Source organism: Rhinatrema bivittatum, chromosome 7, assembly GCF_901001135.1.
Source record: "Rhinatrema bivittatum chromosome 7, aRhiBiv1.1, whole genome shotgun sequence".
NCBI lineage: Eukaryota > Metazoa > Chordata > Amphibia > Gymnophiona > Rhinatrematidae > Rhinatrema > Rhinatrema bivittatum.
The window spans coordinates 261,909,096-261,928,415 of record NC_042621.1 but is presented as its reverse complement, the minus strand read 5'-3'; the positions used below and the strand labels follow the sequence as shown (position 1 = coordinate 261,928,415).

At 47.1% G+C, this 19,320-nt stretch overlaps 1 protein-coding gene across 3 annotated transcripts in view; it reads left to right on the top strand.

Annotated features, from left to right (window-relative positions):
• ZDHHC16 (zinc finger DHHC-type containing 16) overlaps positions 1–19,320 on the top strand; it is a 150,098-nt gene that overhangs the window by 83,571 nt on the left and 47,207 nt on the right. For all 3 annotated transcript variants that reach the window (XM_029610165.1, XM_029610163.1, XM_029610164.1), the window contains exon 5: positions 2,369–2,457. In XM_029610165.1, coding sequence (XP_029466025.1) covers positions 2,369–2,457 — 89 coding nt within the window. The remainder of the gene's footprint in view (positions 1–2,368; positions 2,458–19,320) is intronic.

The following is a 19,320-nucleotide window of genomic DNA, read 5'->3' as shown; positions in this document are numbered from 1 at the left end:
AATTCCTTAGTCACCCAATCAAAAAAGTCAATCAGATTTGTTTGACAGGACCTTCCTCTGGTGAATCCATGCTGCCTCTGGTCCAGCAATTCTTCTGACAGTTCACTATTCTTTCCTTCAGCAGCATCTCCATTACATTCCCCATCAACGAGGTGAGGCTATCCGACCTGTAGTTTCCAGCCTCCTTTCTGCTCCCACTCTTGTGAAGCGGGTCCACCACAGCTCTACTCCAATCACTCGGCACCACGCCCATTTCCAGGGATCTATTGAACGGGTCATGCAGTAGACTCGCCAGCACATCTCTGAGCTCCCTCAGTATCCGGGGATGAACCTCATCAGGCCCATGGCTTTGTCTACTTTCAGTTTTCCTAGCTCTTCCTATACATTCTCTTCTGTAAACGGAGTTTCATCTACTCCACCCCCCCCCCCTCCATTTTCTTGTTAATTAGCGATAGTCATCTGCGACACTCTGAGCTCTCCAAGTTTGGTCAGTGTCTATAACCTGTTTATTACTTTGCGTACAAATTGATGAGATCAATAAAAGAGAAACTTAAACTGGTATCAGCTGATTGCATGGTACTACACATTTTTTTAAAGTTTTTAACATAGACTTCAGCTGAGGTATTCAAAGCCAATTTAGAGGTCTCCGGGAAATCCCCTGAAGGTCTTTCCCTTGGGATTTTCCACACCTATCATGACCACATTATCTCAATAACATCTCGCCCACTCAATTTATGAAAGGACTGCTTCACATAAATCTCCCACGTAAGCTCTCAGCCATTCTGTTGGACCTTAATACCGTACTCCAAAGCCTCATGAAACCTTCTTTCGAGCTGTTGGAAACCATACCTCTGAAATTACTTACCTGGAAAGTGCTGTTTTTGGTGGCCATCACATTGACACACCATATCAGTGAACTTCAAGACCTCATTCACTATCCACCCTATTTATTATTCTACCATGACAAAGTTGTACTTTGGAATAATCCTAAATTCTTGCCTAAGGTGGTATCGCCGTTCCACATCAATCCATTGTCTTTCCGACGTTCTACTCTCGACCACATGCTTATCGAGGGGAAAAACAACTTTATACCTTGGATTGCAAGAGAGCAATGGCTTACTACAAAGAAAAAAACAGATTCTTTTTGAAAGATGTCACAACTCTTTGTATCTTATGACCCAAATCTCATGGGCTTCATAGTTACAAAGAATGCCATGGGAAGCTGGTTAGTAAACTGCATCTGCCACTGTTATGACACAGCACACTCAGAACTCGCTAGCTGTGTGCATGCTCATCAATTGCATACTACAGCAATATCCATAGCAAATCTACATGACATTCCAATAGATAACCATGTCGCTGCATTGTAAATGTTATCAATGCATACCTTCACCTCTCATTATTGCTTCAGCAAATAGCAGCAGAAAGTGCCGTAGGCAGAATGATACTTTCTAATGTTCTTCCAAACTAATCCGTTATCCGCCAAAGGGTGAAACCAGGTTGCAAAAATAAATAAATAAATAAATAAATAAAGGGGAATCTCCAGGGATCACAGGGACTCCTCAGAGATCATGGCTTATTCAGGCTGCTTATCGATGGAAAAGAGCAAGTTTGCTCACCATAAATGGTGGTTTCCATAGATAGCAGGGTGAATTAGCCATGAGCTACCCACTTTCCTCCTTAGAGACCAGATTACTGTTTGTATAGTGCTTTAATACAGACTGAGGAGACTACTGAATAACGGCCGCGTGGGAAATCCTGCACATACTCAGAGCATAAAGTCCTACTAGTTATGAGGGAGAAGTCCATTCTATGCCATCAGATATGCCATCACCCAGAGATCATGGCTAATTCATCCTGCTATCTACAGAAAACATTTTTAGAAAGCAAACTTGCTCTTATATTGATGTGTCGCTCTGTATATTGAATGATGATTTGGATTATTGTTGATTTGTTTTATGAGTAAATGTATTTTGTAGTTGCACATGCTACAACTACAAAATAATCACCTCAAGCTTTTGAGTAGGAGTGATGGATAAATGTATTGTAAATAAATAAAACAAAATATAAAAAGAAAAAGAGGGATGACCGAACAGAGCCTTTGGGATACACTAAATGATAATTGGATCATGGTGGTGGAGGATCCATTAAAGGTGCAATGGGAGAGGAGAACTAAACTTAGAATGGAATTTTAAGCAAGCAAATTGACCTAGGCTTTAACCAGATCCCATGGCTTTAAAAGCAGTACAGAAGATAAGAGAAACAAATGCACTAATGAAGGTTATGTGTCATTAAACTGCATGGAGAATAATGTTAGCTGTGTGAACAAAATGCAGAGAAGATCTCAGCGGTTTCCTCTCATTTACAGGCTAGGACGGAGATACCCTCTGTTTCCATTTGTAGGAAATGCATCTCTCCCAAACCAGCTCGTACCCACCACTGCAGCATCTGCAACAGGTGAGAAGATACAGGATCTGTGTCCTGTTAGCTCGCTGACTTCTGTTGGCCAGGAGTTTCAAGAAAGTGAATAACAACACTTCTCTGTGAGTTGCTGCAGCAGCAAATAGTTTGCAGCTCACAGACTTTCTTGCAACCGTATAGTACTGGGGGCTGAGGATTTACTTATATAAGTAGCACAGATTTTCCTAAGACAAGCAGGATGTCAGTCCTTACATATTAATTGCATCGGATGGAGCCTAGCATGGAAATTTGGCGCCCTTCTCTGTACCTTCTCCAGTGCAACTGTATCTTTTTGTGATATGCAGTGACCAGAATTGTATACAGTTCTAAAGGTGCAGCCTCACTATGGAACGATACAGAGGCATTATGACTTTTTCCATTTTATTCACCATTCCTTTCCTAATAATTCCTAACATTCTGTTTGCTTTTTTTTTTACTGCCACAGCACACTGAGCCAACGATTTCAATGTATTTATCCATTATGATACCTAGATCTTTTTCCTGGGTGATAGCTCCTAATATAGAACCTAACATCATGTAACCTCAACAAGGCTTATTTTTCCCTATATGCAACACTTTGTATTGTCCACAATAAATTTAATCTGCCATTTGGATGCCCAGTCTTCCACCTCGCAAGGTCCTCCTGCAATTTATCACAATCCACATGTGATTTAACTACTCTGAATAATTTTGTTTCATCTGCAGATTTGATCATCTCACTTGTCGTATCCCTTTCCAGAACATTTATAAATTTCTCACAGGACAAGCAGGATGGTAGTCCTCACATATGGGTGACATCACAGGATGGAGCCCAATCACGGAAAACGTCTGTCAAAGTTTCCAGAACTTTGACTGGCCCCTACTGGTTTCTTGATATTAGATTGTTGTAAGATTCAAAAAAGCCACAAAAAAAAAGAAAAAAATTCCCAGTATCCCTCTAATTGTATAACTGTTATATAATCTGTTACAAATTGGGATATAAGTGCTGTGGGATCCTTTTACTAGCTAAAGGACAAGTAAACTTTCAGAAAGTGTCTTGCCCTACCCAGCTTGACCTAGGTATAAACTGTTTAACTCCCTCCCACCCTACCCCTCTGCCCACCCACCCCTAGGTTTGTATTTCTAATGTAGTCATCCTAACTTCATAATAGGCAACCAGATAAATTAGTAAATTGATTATTCCTTAGGTGCACCAATCAAATAACTTACCTAAATGAGTACTATTCAATGCAACTGCTGTGGAGCCTTTATATTGAGGGTAATCATATGGAAACTTAAGGCTTGCCCCTTTTGTTCAAAACTCTCTACCTTGGAAAAGGAGCTGGATGACTTTAAAGCTGAATTAGCTTCAATAAAGAGAGTCTCAGCCACGGTACATTATTCAGGAAATAATTTCCACTTACCACTGAATAACCAAAACTCAAGAAAAAAGAGATTTACCGTGGGCTCAGGTAGGATAAGACCTGTAACCCACAGACACCCATTATTGAAAGCTGTGCAACCCACAACTCTATCCCACCACTCACACAGGCCATTAAGGAACTTTAAAAGTATTTCAGTGGGCTCTGGTAGAATAAGACCTGTGTTCCGTAGACACACACTGTATCAAGTGCAACAAGTACAAAATGCCTTCTCTGTATTAAATTCTGAAGAAGTCCTTGAGAAAAAGATTGAAATGTTATCGGAAAAGAGAGAAAAAACCCAATGCATACAGAAATTCCAAATCAGAAACCAAAGGAAAAAGCTCACAGTGATGGATGATTCTGTCATCAGAGGCATTAATATCTTCCCTTGCACAAATGCAAAGAGAAAAGTGGATAACAAACCTCAACTAAATAGGTCACAAAAGGAGTCCAGGAACAGCAGTAACCTGAGCAAAGAAAGCTGGAAAGCTATGAGCACAAATGCTCGTAGTTTGGGTAATAAAATCCCAGAGCTGCAAGCCCTAATGGTGGAGGCGGACTTGGACATTGTTGCTGTCACGGAAACATGGTTTACGGAATATCATGACTGGGATACGGCAATACCAGGCTATAACTTGTTAAGGAAGGACAGAGAGGATAGGAAAGGGGGAGGAGTGGCTCTATATGTCAGAAACAATATCCAAGCATCTGAGCTGCAAGGAAGATGGGGCAAAGAAGAAGCACTATGGGCAGACTTAAAAAAAGATGGGGCATCCATTTTTATTGGAGTGGTTTACAGGCCTCCAAACCAAAAGGAAGAGCTGGACAGAGATCTGATTGAAGACATCCACAGGATAGCAAAGAAAGGAGAAGTGGTGATCGTTGGAGACTTTAATATGCCAGATGTAGACTGGAGAATCCCATCTGCAGAATCTAAAAATAGTAGAGAAATAGTAGATGCCCTGCAAGTAGCTTTATTCAAACAAATGGTAATGGAACCCACGAGAGAAGGAGCTATACTCGACTTAGTGCTCACTAATGGAGATAATGTCTCAGACGTCCAGGTGGGTGCCCACCTCAGCACCAGTGATCATCAAACGGTATGGTTTAATATCACAAAAAGGACACGGAAAAGAAGCACAAAAACCCAAGTTTTGATGTTCAAAAACACAGACTTTGATGAAATGGGGAAGTACCTGGAGGAAGAACTAAAAGGCTGGGAAAACGAGAGAGATGTGGATCAACAGTGGACCAATCTAAAAGGAGCAATCACCAAGGCAACTAATCTATATGTTAGAAAAGTAAAGAAAAGCAAAAGAAAAATGAAACCTATCTGGTTCTCAAAGGAGGTGGCTGACAAAATAAAGGCTAAAAGAACAGCATTCAAGAAATATAAAAGATCCCAAAAGGAGGAACACAAAGAAGAATATCTGGTAGAACTGAGGGAGACGAAGAAATTAATCAAGATGGCAAAAAGTCAAGCGGAAGAGAGGATTGCCAAAGAGGTAAAGAGTGGTAACAAAACATTTTTCAGATATATCAGTGAAAAGAGAAAAGTTCAAAATGGTATAGTGAAATTGAAAGGTGGAAAGGATCAATGCGTGGAGAGAGACGAAGAAATGGCAGAAATATTAAATGAATACTTCAGTTCTGTGTTCACTAAAGAGGACCCTGGAGAAGGACCGACACTAGTTAACAAGAAACTGGAGGGGAATGGAGTAGATGTAACTCCATTTACAGTAGAAAATGTATGGGAAGAGCTGGTGAAACTGAGGGTGGACAAAGCCATGGGGCCTGATGAAGTTCATCCCAGAATACTGAGGGAGCTCAGAGATGTGCTGGCAGGTCCGCTGTGTGACCTATTCAATAGATCCCTAGAAACGGGAGTGGTGCCGAATGATTGGAGGAGAGCGGTGGTGGTCCCGCTTCACAAGAGTGGGAACAGAGAAGAGGCTGGTAACTACAGACCGGTTAGCCTCACTTCAGTGGTGGGAAAAGTAATGGAGTCACTGTTGAAAGAGAGAATAGTGAACTATCTACAGTCGGGAGAATTGCTGGACCAGAGGCAGCATGGATTCACCATTGGAAGATCCTGTCAGACAAATCTGATTGACTTTTTTGACTGGGTAACCAAGGAATTGGATCGAGGAAGAGCACTCGATGTCATCTACTTGGATTTCAGCAAAGCTTTTGACACTGTCCCGCACAGGAGACTGGTGAATAAAATGAGAAGCTTAGGAGTGAGTGCCGAGGTGGTGGCCTGGATTGCAAACTGGTTGACGGACAGAAGACAATGTGTGATGGTAAATGGAACTCTCTCTGAAGAGAGAGCGGTTTTAAGCGGTGTACCGCAGGGATCGGTGTTGGGACCGGTCCTTTTCAATATCTTTGTGAGCGACATTGCGGAAGGGATAGAAGGTAAGGTATGTCTTTTTGCGGATGACACTAAGATCTGCAACAGAGTGGACACGCCGGAAGGAGTGGAGAGAATGAGACGGGATTTAAGGAAGATGGAAGAGTGGTCGAAGACATGGCAGCTGACATTCAATGCCAAGAAGTGCAAAGTCATGCATATGGGGAGTGGAAATCCGAATGAACTGTATTCGATGGGGGGAGAAAGGCTGATGTGCACGGAGCAGGAGAGAGACCTTGGGGTGATGGTGTCTAATGATCTGAAGTCGGCGAAACAATGTGACAAGGCGATAGCTAAAGCATAGAGAGAGGAATATCGAGTAAGAAAAGGGAAGTGATTATCCCCTTGTACAGGTCCTTGGTGAGACCTCACCTGGAGTATTGTGTTCAGTTCTGGAGACCGTATCTCCGAAGAGACAGAGACAAGATGGAGGCGGTCCAGAGAAGGGTGACCAAAAAGGTGGAAGGTCTTCATCAAATGACTTATGAGGAGAGATTGAAGAATCTAAATATGTACACCCTGGAGGAAAGGAGGAGCAGAGGTGATATGATACAGACTTTCAGATACTTGAAAGGTTTTAATGATCCAATGACAACGACAAACCTTTTCCATAGGAAAAAAATCAGCAGAACCAGGGGTCACGATTTGAAGCTCCAGGGAGGAAGATTCAGAACCAATGTCAGGAAGTATTTCTTCACGGAGAGGGTGGTGGATGCCTGGAATGCCCTTCCAAAGGAAGTGGTGAAGACCAGAACTGTGAAGGACTTCAAAGGGGCGTGGGATAAACACTGTGGATCCATAAAATCAAGAGGCCGTCAATAAAGAGTGGGTGGCTCGCCAGAATGACGGCTACTGCCTGGAGATAATACCCTTATTCAATAAACATACACATGGTTACTGTGACTCCAACATCACTCTAAGCTACAACAGCAAGAGGAAATGTGGAAAAAAGGATTCGCACTCACAAAGTGGGGAGTAGCTGGCTTGTTACGGCGGTTACTACCCCAAACCAAATAAGCCTGATACTTCACTTTCAATGCATATCCAGCATAGCTCTCTGCTTCAACGGTAGGGGAGAAGAAAAACTGATACTTCACGCATAGCTCTCTGCTTCAACGGCAGGGGAGAAGAAAAACTGATACTTCACGCATATCCAGCATAGCTCTCTGCTTCAACGGCAGGGGAGAAGAAAAACTGATACTTCACGCATATCCAGCATAGCTCTCTGCTTCAACGGCAGGGGAGAAGAAAAAAGGATTCGCACTCACAAAGCGGGGAGTAGCTGGCTTGTTACGGCGGTTACTACCCCAAACCAAATAAGCCTGATACTTCACTTTCAATGCATATCCTGCTTCAACCGCAGGGGAGAAGAAAAACTGATACTTCACGCATATCCAGCATAGCTCTCTGCTTCAACGGCAGGGGAGAAGAAAAACTGATACTACACGCATATCCAGCATAGCTCCCTGCTTCAACGGCAGGGGAGAAGAAAAACAACCAATAAGGGCTGAATAACACAGTCTGGGTAAAACAAATAAACATGGGTGTAGCTTGCTTATTGCGGCGGTTACTACCCCTACTACCCCTAACTAATCAAGCTTGATATTTCACTTGGTTGCAGCTCCATCACTGCTCTCTACATTAATGGTGGGGGTGGAAGAGAAATAGAACCAAAGAGCTAAGAGAAACAGATAAGTATGAGAAAAAAATGTGAAGCTTGCTGGGCAGACTGGATGGGCCGTTTGGTCTTCTTCTGCCGTCATTTCTATGTTTCTATGTTTCTATGTTTCTATGCCCAGCATGGCACTAACCCTGCAGCCAGCAGGGGTCCCCCTTCAGTCTTCTATTTTCCGCGAGCAGTAGCCTCGCGGTTTAGGAGCTCTGAAGAGATTCCTGACAGGAATTTTCCTCACGGATTTAATAAAAACTAAATTGCCCCACAGGGTTGCCTCCTCTATCTTTTCTCAGGCCGTGGTACTCCGGTAAGTTTTTCACCGGTTTTCGTCGATTACCGTCTAGTTTGGCCCTCATGGCCTACTGGCTGTCGACCGTACCGCGGCTCGATTTTCCTATGGCCATGGCGTCGGGTTTTCGTCGGTGCCCAGACTGTACTCGCACCATGTCTATCACAGACCCTCATAGAGTCTGTGTATTGTATTTAGGTCGTGAGCACGATGTCCTGACTTGCACCAAATGTGCCCTCATGACACCTAAAGGTCGCAAAGCCAGAATGGAGAAGATGGGACTCCTTTTCAGTGCTCACACCCTGACGCCGTCCATCGCATCGACGTCTTCGGAACCGGCACCGTCGAAGTCGCACCATCGACAATCGTCCGGTGACCGCCCGCCATCGACGTCTCCACGGCCTTCAACTCCTGTCCCTTCCCCTCAAGATCGAGGCGATCGTAGGGAGAAACATCGCCACCGGCATTGTAAGTCTCGGACCGTCGAGGGAGCGAAATCATGGACCTCGCCACCATCCGAGCCTCCATCGAAGAAGCCCCGGCCAGGAATGGCACCATCCACTCCTGCGACCGGGACATCGAGGCCACCCTCACCCGATCGGGGTTTGGGAGTCGCGATTCCGCCTGTAAAAGTGGTCCCTCCGACTGTGCCTCAGCCTCCCTCTTCCATCACGGAGCCGGGTCTCGTTATCCCAGGTCTTCGGGAAGACCTGGACTGGCTGGTCCAGGAGGCCATCGACAAAGCGATGCAACGACTCCAGGTCGCACCGGCACCGAGAGTGGAACCGGTCACTGACCCGATTCCAGCAGCGCTGGCACCGCTGTTATCCCGGATGGAGGTGCTAATAACCGCCCTTCCACCGGTGATTCCTGGGTCTCCGATGACAGCTTCATCGGGAGGAGAAACACATTCCTCAACCATCGATACCATGTCGTCCCTCGCCACCGACTCATTCATCGGGGGCGATACGCACATCGGCGCCACCGATGCCTTCGATGCCGGCACCGATGCCCCCCCAGGGGATCTTCGGTGCTCCCGCTGATTCCTTCGATTTTCTCGGAGCCTCAGCCGAGCCCTTCGGGTATCCAACCCCCTACTCATCCTACAGGTCAGCCTGCTGATCCTTATGACACTTGGGGTGATGATACATCCACAGACACCGATGTTTTACCTTCACCTCCCTCCCCTACTGAAAGCAGAAAGCGTTCTCCTCCAGAGGACCTCTCTTTCATTAATTTTGAGAAGGAAATGTCGGAATTGGTCCCTTTTCAGCTTCAGACGGAGCAAGATGACAGGCACCAGATGATGGAGCTTCTCCAATTCCTGGATGCCCCTAAAGTGATTACTTCCATTCCCATTCATCAAGTTCTTCTTGACCTCAAAAAGAACTGGGAAAACCCTGGATCCATTGCTCCAGTACACAGAAAGGCTGACTCTACTTATCTAGTGCAGTCAGCACCTGGCTTTCAAAAACCTCAGCTTGACCACCACTCAGTAGTGGTAGAATCAGCTCAAAAGAAAGCAAAAAGGACAAAGCCATACTCCTCTACACCTCCTGTCAAGAAACTCAAGTTCCTAGACAATATTGGTCGACGAGTGTTCCAAGGGGCCATGCTCATCTCCAGAATTGCTTCATATCAGCTGTACATGACCCAATACAATAGGGTCATTTTCAAGCAAATACAGGATTTCTCTGAAACCCTGCCTGACCAATTCCAAGAACATCTTCAAACCCTTGTCAACAAGGGGTTTGAGGCAGGAAAGCATGAGATCCAAACAGCTTATGATATCTTCGACACCTCCACTAGAGTGTCTGCAGCTGCCATTTCGGCAAGACGCTGGGCCTGGCTCAAGTCTTCTGACCTTCGCCCAGAAGTACAAGACAGGCTCTCTGACCTGCCCTGTATAGGGGATAATCTATTCGGTGAACAGATTCAGCAAATAGTTGCTGAATTAAAGGACCATCATGAGACCCTCAAACAGCTCTCATCAATACCTTCTGACTTCCCTTCCAGACAGCCCTTCAAGAAGGACTCTAAGAAGTCATTCTTCCGCCCAAGGAAATATTATCCCCCACCAACAAGATCCCGAGTTACGAGGCCTTATCAAAAATCTGAGTCTCGCCAGCCCCGGAAGCAAAAGCTGCAAGCAGCTCCCCAGCCAGGGCCTGCTTCAGGTTTTTGACTTTCACTCGGAGAGCAGCAGCCTGATCCCTCTGCCAGGCATACCAGTGGGAGGTCAATAATGCCACTTTCAAGGAATGTGGCAATCAATCACAACCGACCAATGGGTGCTAGCAATCATTGCTCAGGGTTACCACCTGAACTTCCTTACTCTTCCACCGGACTCCCCACCTCTACAAGCATGGAGAGTAACCGACCACTCTGTCCTTCTGGAGCAGGAGGTTTCCCTTCTTCTCCAGTTAAGAGCAATAGAACCCGTTCCTCTTTCACAACAAGGCTTAGGGTTCTATTCCCGGTACTTTCTGATCCCCAAAAAATCAGGAGGACTTTGTCCAATTCTGGACCTATGTGCCCTCAACAAGTACCTCCAATGAGAAAAGTTCAAGATGGTAACCTTGGGCTCGCTTCTACCTCTTCTACAAAGAGGAGACTGGCTCTGCTCTCTGGACCTCCAGGATGCATACACCCACATTGCGATAGCTCCAGCTCATCGCAAGTACCTGCGGTTTTTAGTAGGCCCAAGGCACTATCAATACCGGGTGCTCCCATTCGGCCTAGCATCGGCACCACGAGTTTTCACCAAATGTCTCGTAGTTGTCGCAGCCTTTCTCAGGAAAGAAGGTGTTCACGTCTACCCCTATTTGGACGACTGGTTAATCAGGGCCCCAACCCAGCAAATCGCTCGGTTGTCCCTGAATCTGACCCTGCACACTCTAATTTCTCTAGGATTTCTCGTCAATTACGAGAAATCGTATTTAGTCCCATCTCAAACCTTATCCTTCATTGGGGCAGACTTGGACACCTTACAGGCAAAAGCCTTTTTACCTCAACAGCGAGTGCAGACCCTTGTGTCTCTAGCCCACCAGTTGCAGTCTCAGTATACAGCAACAGCTCACCAATTCCTCGTCCTGCTGGGACACATGGCGTCCTCAGTCCATGTTACACCAATGGCCCGCCTGGCCATGGGAGTCATGCATTGGACTCTGAGGTCACAATGGATTCAAGCGATTCAGCCTCTGTCAACTATTGTCCACATCACCGACGCACTCCGTCTATCTCTCGCCTGGTGGAAAGATCAGAACAATCTCCTCCAGGGATTGCCTTTTCATCTACCAGATCCTCAACTCATTCTCACCACCGATGCTTCCAACCTCGGCTGGGGAGCTCATGTGAACGATCTACAGACACAAGGATCTTGGTCTCCAGAGGAAGCCAAACACCAGATAAAATTCCTGGAGCTTCGAGCAATCCGATATGCTCTCAGAGCTTTTCTGGATTGCCTATCAAATCACGTTATCCTGATCCAGACGGACAATCAGGTGGCCATGTGGTACATCAACAAACAGGGCGGCACAGGCTCCTTCCTTCTGTATCAGGAAGCTGCGCAGATTTGGGCGGAAGCGCTCTCCCACTCGATGTACCTCAGGGCCACCAACTTGCTGGGAGTGAACAATGTCTTGGCAGACAAACTGAGCCATGTCTTCCTACCGCACGAGTGGTCGCTCAATCCCTCGGTAGCGACCTCCCTCTTCCAGCAATGGGGTTATCCCCAAAAAGACCTCTTTGCATCCCTTCAGAACCACAAAGTGGAAAACTACTGCTCCCTTATTCGGAGCGAGCGCACTCAGCCCAGAGACGCATTCTCCCTCTCGTGGAAAACCGGTATGCTTTATGCATTCCCTCCACTTCCTCTTCTCTCGAAGACTCTCGTGAAGCTACGTCAGGACAAGGGAACCATGATCCTGATAGCACCTCACTGGCCACGCCAAGTGTGGTTTCCCATACTCCAGGATCTCTCCATCCGCAGACACATTCCCTTGGGAACGGACCCGCATCTGATCACTCAAAATGACGGATGCCTACTCCATCCCAACCTTCAGGCCTTGTCCCTGACGGCATGGATGTTGAAAGGTTAATCCTTCAGCCACTTAACCTTTCAGATTCAGTTTCTCGTGTCCTGATTGCTTCACGCAAGCCTTCCACAAGAAAATCTTATTCCTATAAATGGAAAAGGTACACATCACGGTGCACTTCGCAATCCCTTGATCCCTTTTCTTGTCCAATTCCAAAATTTTTGGACTATCTCTGGCATTTATCGGAATCAGGTCTAAAGACCTCTTCAATCAGAATGCATGTAAGTGCGGTAGCCGCCTTCCATAAAGGTGTCGGGGATGTCCCCATCTCAGTATAACCCCTCGTCACACGTTTTCTTAAAGGCTTGCTCCATATCAAGCCACCTTTACGTCCTTCGGCCCCTTCTTGGGACCTTAATCTGGTTCTCGGTCGGCTCATGAAACCACCTTTCGAACCTCTCCACTCCTGTGACCTTAAATATCTCACATGGAAAGTGATTTTCCTTTTAGCTATCACTTCAGCTCGCAGGGTTAGTGAGTTACAGGCCCTAGTTACCTATCCGCCTTACACTAAACTCCTGCAGGACCGGGCGGTACTCCGCACTCACCCTAAATTTTTACCTAAGGTAGTTTCGGAGTTTCACATTAATCAATCCATCATACTACCTATCTTCTTCCCCAGGCCCCACTCCAACCCAGGGGAACAAGCTCTGCATACCCTCGACTGTAAACAGGCTCTAGCATTCTACCTAGACCGTACAGTTGCCCACAGGAAGAGCACTCAATTATTCGTCTCATTCCATCCCAACAAATTAGGGCAACCTGTGGGTAAGCAGACTCTTTCCTCCTGGTTGGCGGACTGCATATCTTTTTGCTATCAGCAAGCAGGCATTCCTTTTCAAGACAGTGTTAAAGCACACTCTGTGAGGGCCATGGTGACTTCAGTAGCACACCTACGATCGGTGCCGCTTCCTGACATTTGCAGGGCTGCCACCTGGAGCTCACTCCACACTTTTGCAGCCCATTATTGCTTGGATAAGGCCAGAAGACAGGATTCCATCTTTGGCCAATCTGTCCTGCGTAACCTTTTTCCAACGTGTCGTACCAACACCCTTCTGCCTGCCCGGTGGGGTTCAGGATGCCCTCTACCAAATTCCACCCCAGTTGTTGTGCCTGTTGCACGCCGTTGGGTACATTTGGTGCGTGTTCGGACATCCTCAACTTGGTACTCACCCATATGTGAGGACTACCATCCTGCTTCTCCTGTAAGAAAGCAAATGTTGCTTGCCTGTAACAGATGTTCTCACAGGACAGCAGGATGGTAGTCCTCACGAAACCTGCCCACCGCCCCACGGTGTTGGGTTCATTTCTTATTTTATTTTTCGGCACTACCTGTAGCTTTCAAAACAAGACTGAAGGGGGACCCCTGCTGGCTGCAGGGTTAGTGCCATGCTGGGCATGCCCAGTAGGGGCCAGTCAAAGTTCTGGAAACTTTGACAGAAGTTTTCCGTGATTGGGCTCCATCCTGTGATGTCACCCATATGTGAGGACTAACATCCTGCTGTCCTGTGAGAACACCTGTTACAGGTAAGCAACATTTGCTATATTGAAAAGACGTCCAAGTACAGATCCCTGAGGCACGCCATTTAATCCTACTCTGTTTCCTGTCTTTTAACCAGTTTGTAATCCACGAAAGGACATTGCCTCCTATCCCATGACTTTTTAGTTTTCTTAGAAGCCTGTCATGAGGGACTTTGTCAAGCGCTTTCTGAAAATCCAAATACACTACATCTGCTGGTTCACCTTTATCCACATGTTTATTAATACCTTAAAAAAAAAATGAAGCAGATTTGTGAGGCAAATCTTGCCTTGGGTAAATCCATGCTGACTGTGTTTCATTAAACCATGTCTTTCTATATGTTCTGTGATTTTGATATTTAGAACACTTTCCACTATTTTTCCTGGCACTGAAGTCAGGCTCACCAGTCTATAGTTTCCCAGATCACCTCTTTAACCCTTTTTAAATATTGGGGTTACACTGCCCACCTCCATTCTTCAGGTATAATGGATGATTTTAATGATAGGTTACAAATTTTAACTAATAGATCTGAAATTTCATTTTTGGGTTCCTTCAGTACCCTAGGATGCATACCATCCAGTCCAGGTGAGTTGCTACTCTTTAGTTTGTCAATCTGGCCTACTATATTTTCCAGGTTCACCACAATTTGGTTCAGTTCATCCTACTCATCACCCTTGAAAACCATCTCTGGAACTGATATCTCTCCAACATCCTTATTAGTAAACATAGAAGCAAAGAATTCATTTAGTCATTTATTTATTTATTTAAAAGTATTTGGATACTGCTTTTACAATTGAAAATTAATCAAACGGTTCACAATGTTGAAACATACATAATCTGTGTAAAATAATAAAAAGCATAAAACATAGGGGTAAAACAGAAATAACACAAGACACAACTCTGTTAGAAAATAAATACAGAAAAATGCCAGTAGGTAAGGAAGTCAGGATGGGAGACACAGTAATACTTAAGAACCATACTAGCAGGGGAATTAAAAGCTTTCTGAAATAAATGTTTTTAATGATGTTTTAAATTGTTGTTTAGATGGTGTAAGATGGAGAAAGTCTGGCAATGAATTCTACAGGATAGGGCCAGCTCCAGAGAAGGCTCTGTTAAGCATTATATGTAATCTGGCAAGTCTGACGGATGGTATATCCAAGAGGTTTTTTGAGAAGGATCTTAGCTGTCTCACTGGTTTGTATATACGTAGTGAAGAACAAAGACATGATGAAGAAGCATTATGGATAAGAGCATGGATAGTGGACAAGACCTTGTATTGGACTCTGAATTTAACAGGCAACCAATGAAGTGACGATAAAACTGGAGTGATATGGGATCTGCGAGAGAATGAGGGCAGCCAAGTTTTGAATTAATTGCAAAGGGTGAATCATGGAATCAGGTAATCAAGTATAGCGAATTACAATAGTCCAGTCCTGAGAACACTAGTGATTGCAAAACTGTATGAAAATTGCGAAAGAACAGCAGAGGTCGAAGTCTTTTTAAAAGTTGCATCTTGTAGAAAGACTTTTTTCCTAACGTATAGCAGATGGACTCAGGACCATTGGGTATAGTGTGCTCCTGATAGCAGTTGGAGACGGATCAGATTTCAATCTGACGTCAGCCCTAGTACATATACCCCTGCGAGACGCCATGCTCTTCAGTATTTTCCGTCTCCATAGCAGTTTGGGATTCTATACACGCTTGCTGAGCATTAGAGTATTCTAACCAAAGAAATCCAAAACAAAGAAGAAAACTTATCTCTACAGACGAGCCCCACTCTTCTGCGGTGATACCTACGGGTCCCTCCCCCAGTCGAGATTCCTGAGGTGATTTCCGCGATCCCTCAGAGGTAGGCCTTGGTCCAGCAGCCGGTTCCCGGCATGGACTTAGCCCCCGGCATCGGGTGCTGCTGAGAGGCAGCGGGTGCACATTCGAGTGCGGCGATGAAGGTTATTTTCCTTCTCCCCCCACAGCCGGAGACCACCCGGAACGAGACCTGGAAAAGCCGAGACAAAGTAAGGTAGAAAACTTCTTAAAAGTCTCCGGCCTCCGAGGCTCGAATAGCCGCATAGATAGCCAGCCGGCGTAAGTGCTACCGGGTTGATCAGCCCTACCAGGGTTCGATACGAGGGCCCTCCCACGTGGAGGCCCTCCAAGGTGGTCGCCATATTGCCTGCGTGGTTGCTGTTGCCATTTCCATTTGATCGCTGTCCTGTCCACCGATTCGTTCTGTGCGCACAGAGGCGAGCCGTGCGCACAAAATCACTTGTGCGCACATAAGTTCAGCGACGCGCGCAAGGGTGCCGGGCTCACAGCCACGCGCTCATCTGTACCGGGTGCATAAGTAAAACCATGTCCTCGGAGCGGCACGCGCATCCGACCTACACGCACAACTTTGGCACACCCGGAGCGCATATCTCAGCCTCCCGGCGTACGCTTGAACGCACAAACAGGAGTTGCTTTCGGCGCACATAAACCATGGCGCCACCGAACAAGAAGCTTAAGGTCCAGGGCCTCTGCCCAGCATGCCACATTAGAGCGGCGCAGCACGAAGAGGCCACGGCCTTGTGTATACAGTGCGAAGAGGCCTTGGGTAATCCAGCCCAAGGTCCTCCCCAGCCAATATGGGGATCCGGTTCCACCGACAGTACACCGGACCTCGCTACTCCCAGCGGGAGCCTCCCTCAAACGGGGCTTTCCGGGGACGCAGTGCCTCTCAATTTAGACCCAGCTTCTTTCTCTTGGGTAGAATTCTTCAAAGGCCTACATACAACATGCAGCCGATGCCTACGATGACACAGCCACAGCCTCCCCAGAGGACCCTAATGTCCCGGGACCCTCTAAACCCAGAGAAGAAACTCACCCGCTCAATAGCCCCAGCTTTGGAGACACGGACACCTCGGATGAGGATCAAGACTCCCCGGAGGAAGCAGAAATCCCTCCAGGAACGGAACCCTACCGAACCAAGAGGCGGTTCTTCACCAAAGACGAGCTTTCAGACCTCGTGGCGGACAGCTTGAAAGAGCTCGCTATCCCAGGCACAAGTGCTACAGGGGAACCGAAGATGAAGCCCCTCATCAAGGGACTCCGTCAGGCCTCCCGCCATTTCCCTTTGCTGCAAGCTGTCCAACAGCTGATTGACCTGGAATGGGACTCTCCGGGGGCCACGTACAAAGGGGACGGACCCTGGCAGCCACGTACTCCCTGGACCCCACAACAAAAGATCTCCTGGCATTCCCCAAAGTGGATGCCATGGTCTGCACGGTCACTAAGCGCACTACCATCCCAGTCGAGGGAGGAGCGGCACTCAAGGATGCCCAGGACAGAAGTCTGGAATCCATCCTCAAACAGTCATTCGACGTATCAGCTATGTCGCTACAGATCGCGGCCTGCTGCACCGTGGTGACACGCGCCTGTTTATCAAAGATCAGGAAAGCCACCACACCCATCGAAGCACTAGAACCAGGAGTATCATTCCTCACGGATGCGACCTCCGACCTGGTGCGCATTGCAGCCAGCGGCGTCTCGGCGGTGGTGGCAGCCAGAAGGCAACTATGGCTCCAAACTGGACAGCCGACGCGACTTCCAAGACGAGACTCACGAGAATGCCCTTTAAGAGAACCCTCCTGTTCGGAAGCGAACTGGAAAAGTTAGCCGACAAATGGGGCGAATCCCCAGTACCACGGCTACTGGAGGACAAGAACAAGAGAAGCCAGTGCCCCTCACCCCGAACATCTAAGGGCAGGGGATCACAGCGCTTTACACCATATAAAAATACATATCAAGAATCTCGCCCCGCAGGCAGGGGCCAGTCCTTTTGGAACAAACACAGCAGAAGGGGAGCCGGCTTGGCCCAGGACCTAGCCACACCCCACAATGAAAATCAGCCGGCCCATCCACAGGAAGAAGCCATAGGGGGTAGGCTTGCCCTATTCTACCAAAGATGGGTCGAGATAACTTTGGACAAGTGGGTCCTAACCATCATTCGAGAGGGATATTATCTGGACTTCCACAACATTCCTTTGGACAAATTTGTGAAATCTCCCTGCCATGACCTCTCCAAAAGGGGGGTAGTGGAAACCACGCTGACCAAATTGCTCGCCTTAAAGGCCATAACACCGGTGCCCATGCAACAACAAAATACTGGGCACTATTCCATCTATTTTATTGTCCCCAAGAAAGAGGGTACGTTCCGACCCATCCTGGATCTCAGGTCAGGCAATCGTCACCTGAAGGTCTCTCGCTTCCGCATGGAAACTTTACGCTCGTTCATAAGAGCGATACAGCTGGGATAATTCCTCACATCCCTGGATCTGTCAGAAGCCTACCTGCACATCCCGGTCCACCACGAACATCAGCGTTTTCTACGCTTCGCGATCCTAGACCACCACTACCAATTTCGGGCACTACCCTTCGGGCTAGCCACAGCTCCCCGAACGTTCACCAAAATCATGGTTGTAATGGCGGCAACACCGAGGAAAGAAGGTATCCTCGTAACCCCATATCTGGACGATTGGCTGATCAGAGCAAAATCTCCAGAGGAAAGCCATCAGGCAACCAACCGAGTCAAAACCCTACTGGAGAACCTCGGGTGGGAGGTCAACACAAACAAGAGCTGTGTGCAGCCCTCCCAATCTCTGGAATACCTGGGAATCGGGTTCGACACCAGACAAGACATGGTTATTCTGACTCCTACAAGGAGAACAAAGCTGAAGAACCAGTTGCGAAACCTGTTAATCAGTCTTTGCCCCAAGGTGTGGGACTACCTCCAAGTCCTCGGCCTCATGTCATCCACACTGGAAGTGGTCCCATGGGCAAGAGCGCACATGCGGCCCCTATAGCGTTTCCTGCTGTCACGATGGAATCAGATATCTCAGAACTACTTCGTTCGACTACAGCTCCCGGAGGAAGTTCGAACCCAGCTACAATGGTGACTACAAGAAGACCACCTGAGCAAGGGGAGTAAGGCTATCCCCGCCGATGTGGATCCTGCTCACCACGGATGCAAGTCTTTGAGGATGGGGAGCCCATTGCCAAGAACTGACCGCCCAGGGGCAATAGTACAAGGAAGAGTCTGGATGGAACATCAACCGACTGGAAGCACGGGCAGTCAGGCTAGCCTGCCTGCGGTTCACTCACAGACTCCGGGGCGAATCGGTCAGAGTCATGTCTGACAACACCACAACAGTGGCCTACATCAACCGACAGGGAGGAACCAGAAGCCAACAGGTGTCCCTGGAAATAGAACCCTTAATGGAGTGGGTGGAATCAAACCTACACGAGATCTCAGCCGCCCACATCGTGGGAAAAGACAACATCACTGCGGACTACCTCAGCAGAGAAAGTCTAAACCCAGGGGAATGGAGACTGTCTGCCACAGCCTTCCAGTTGATAGTAAACCGCTGGGGAACACCAGCCATGGACCTCCTGGCAACCAGTCCAACGCCCAAGTTCCCAATTTCTT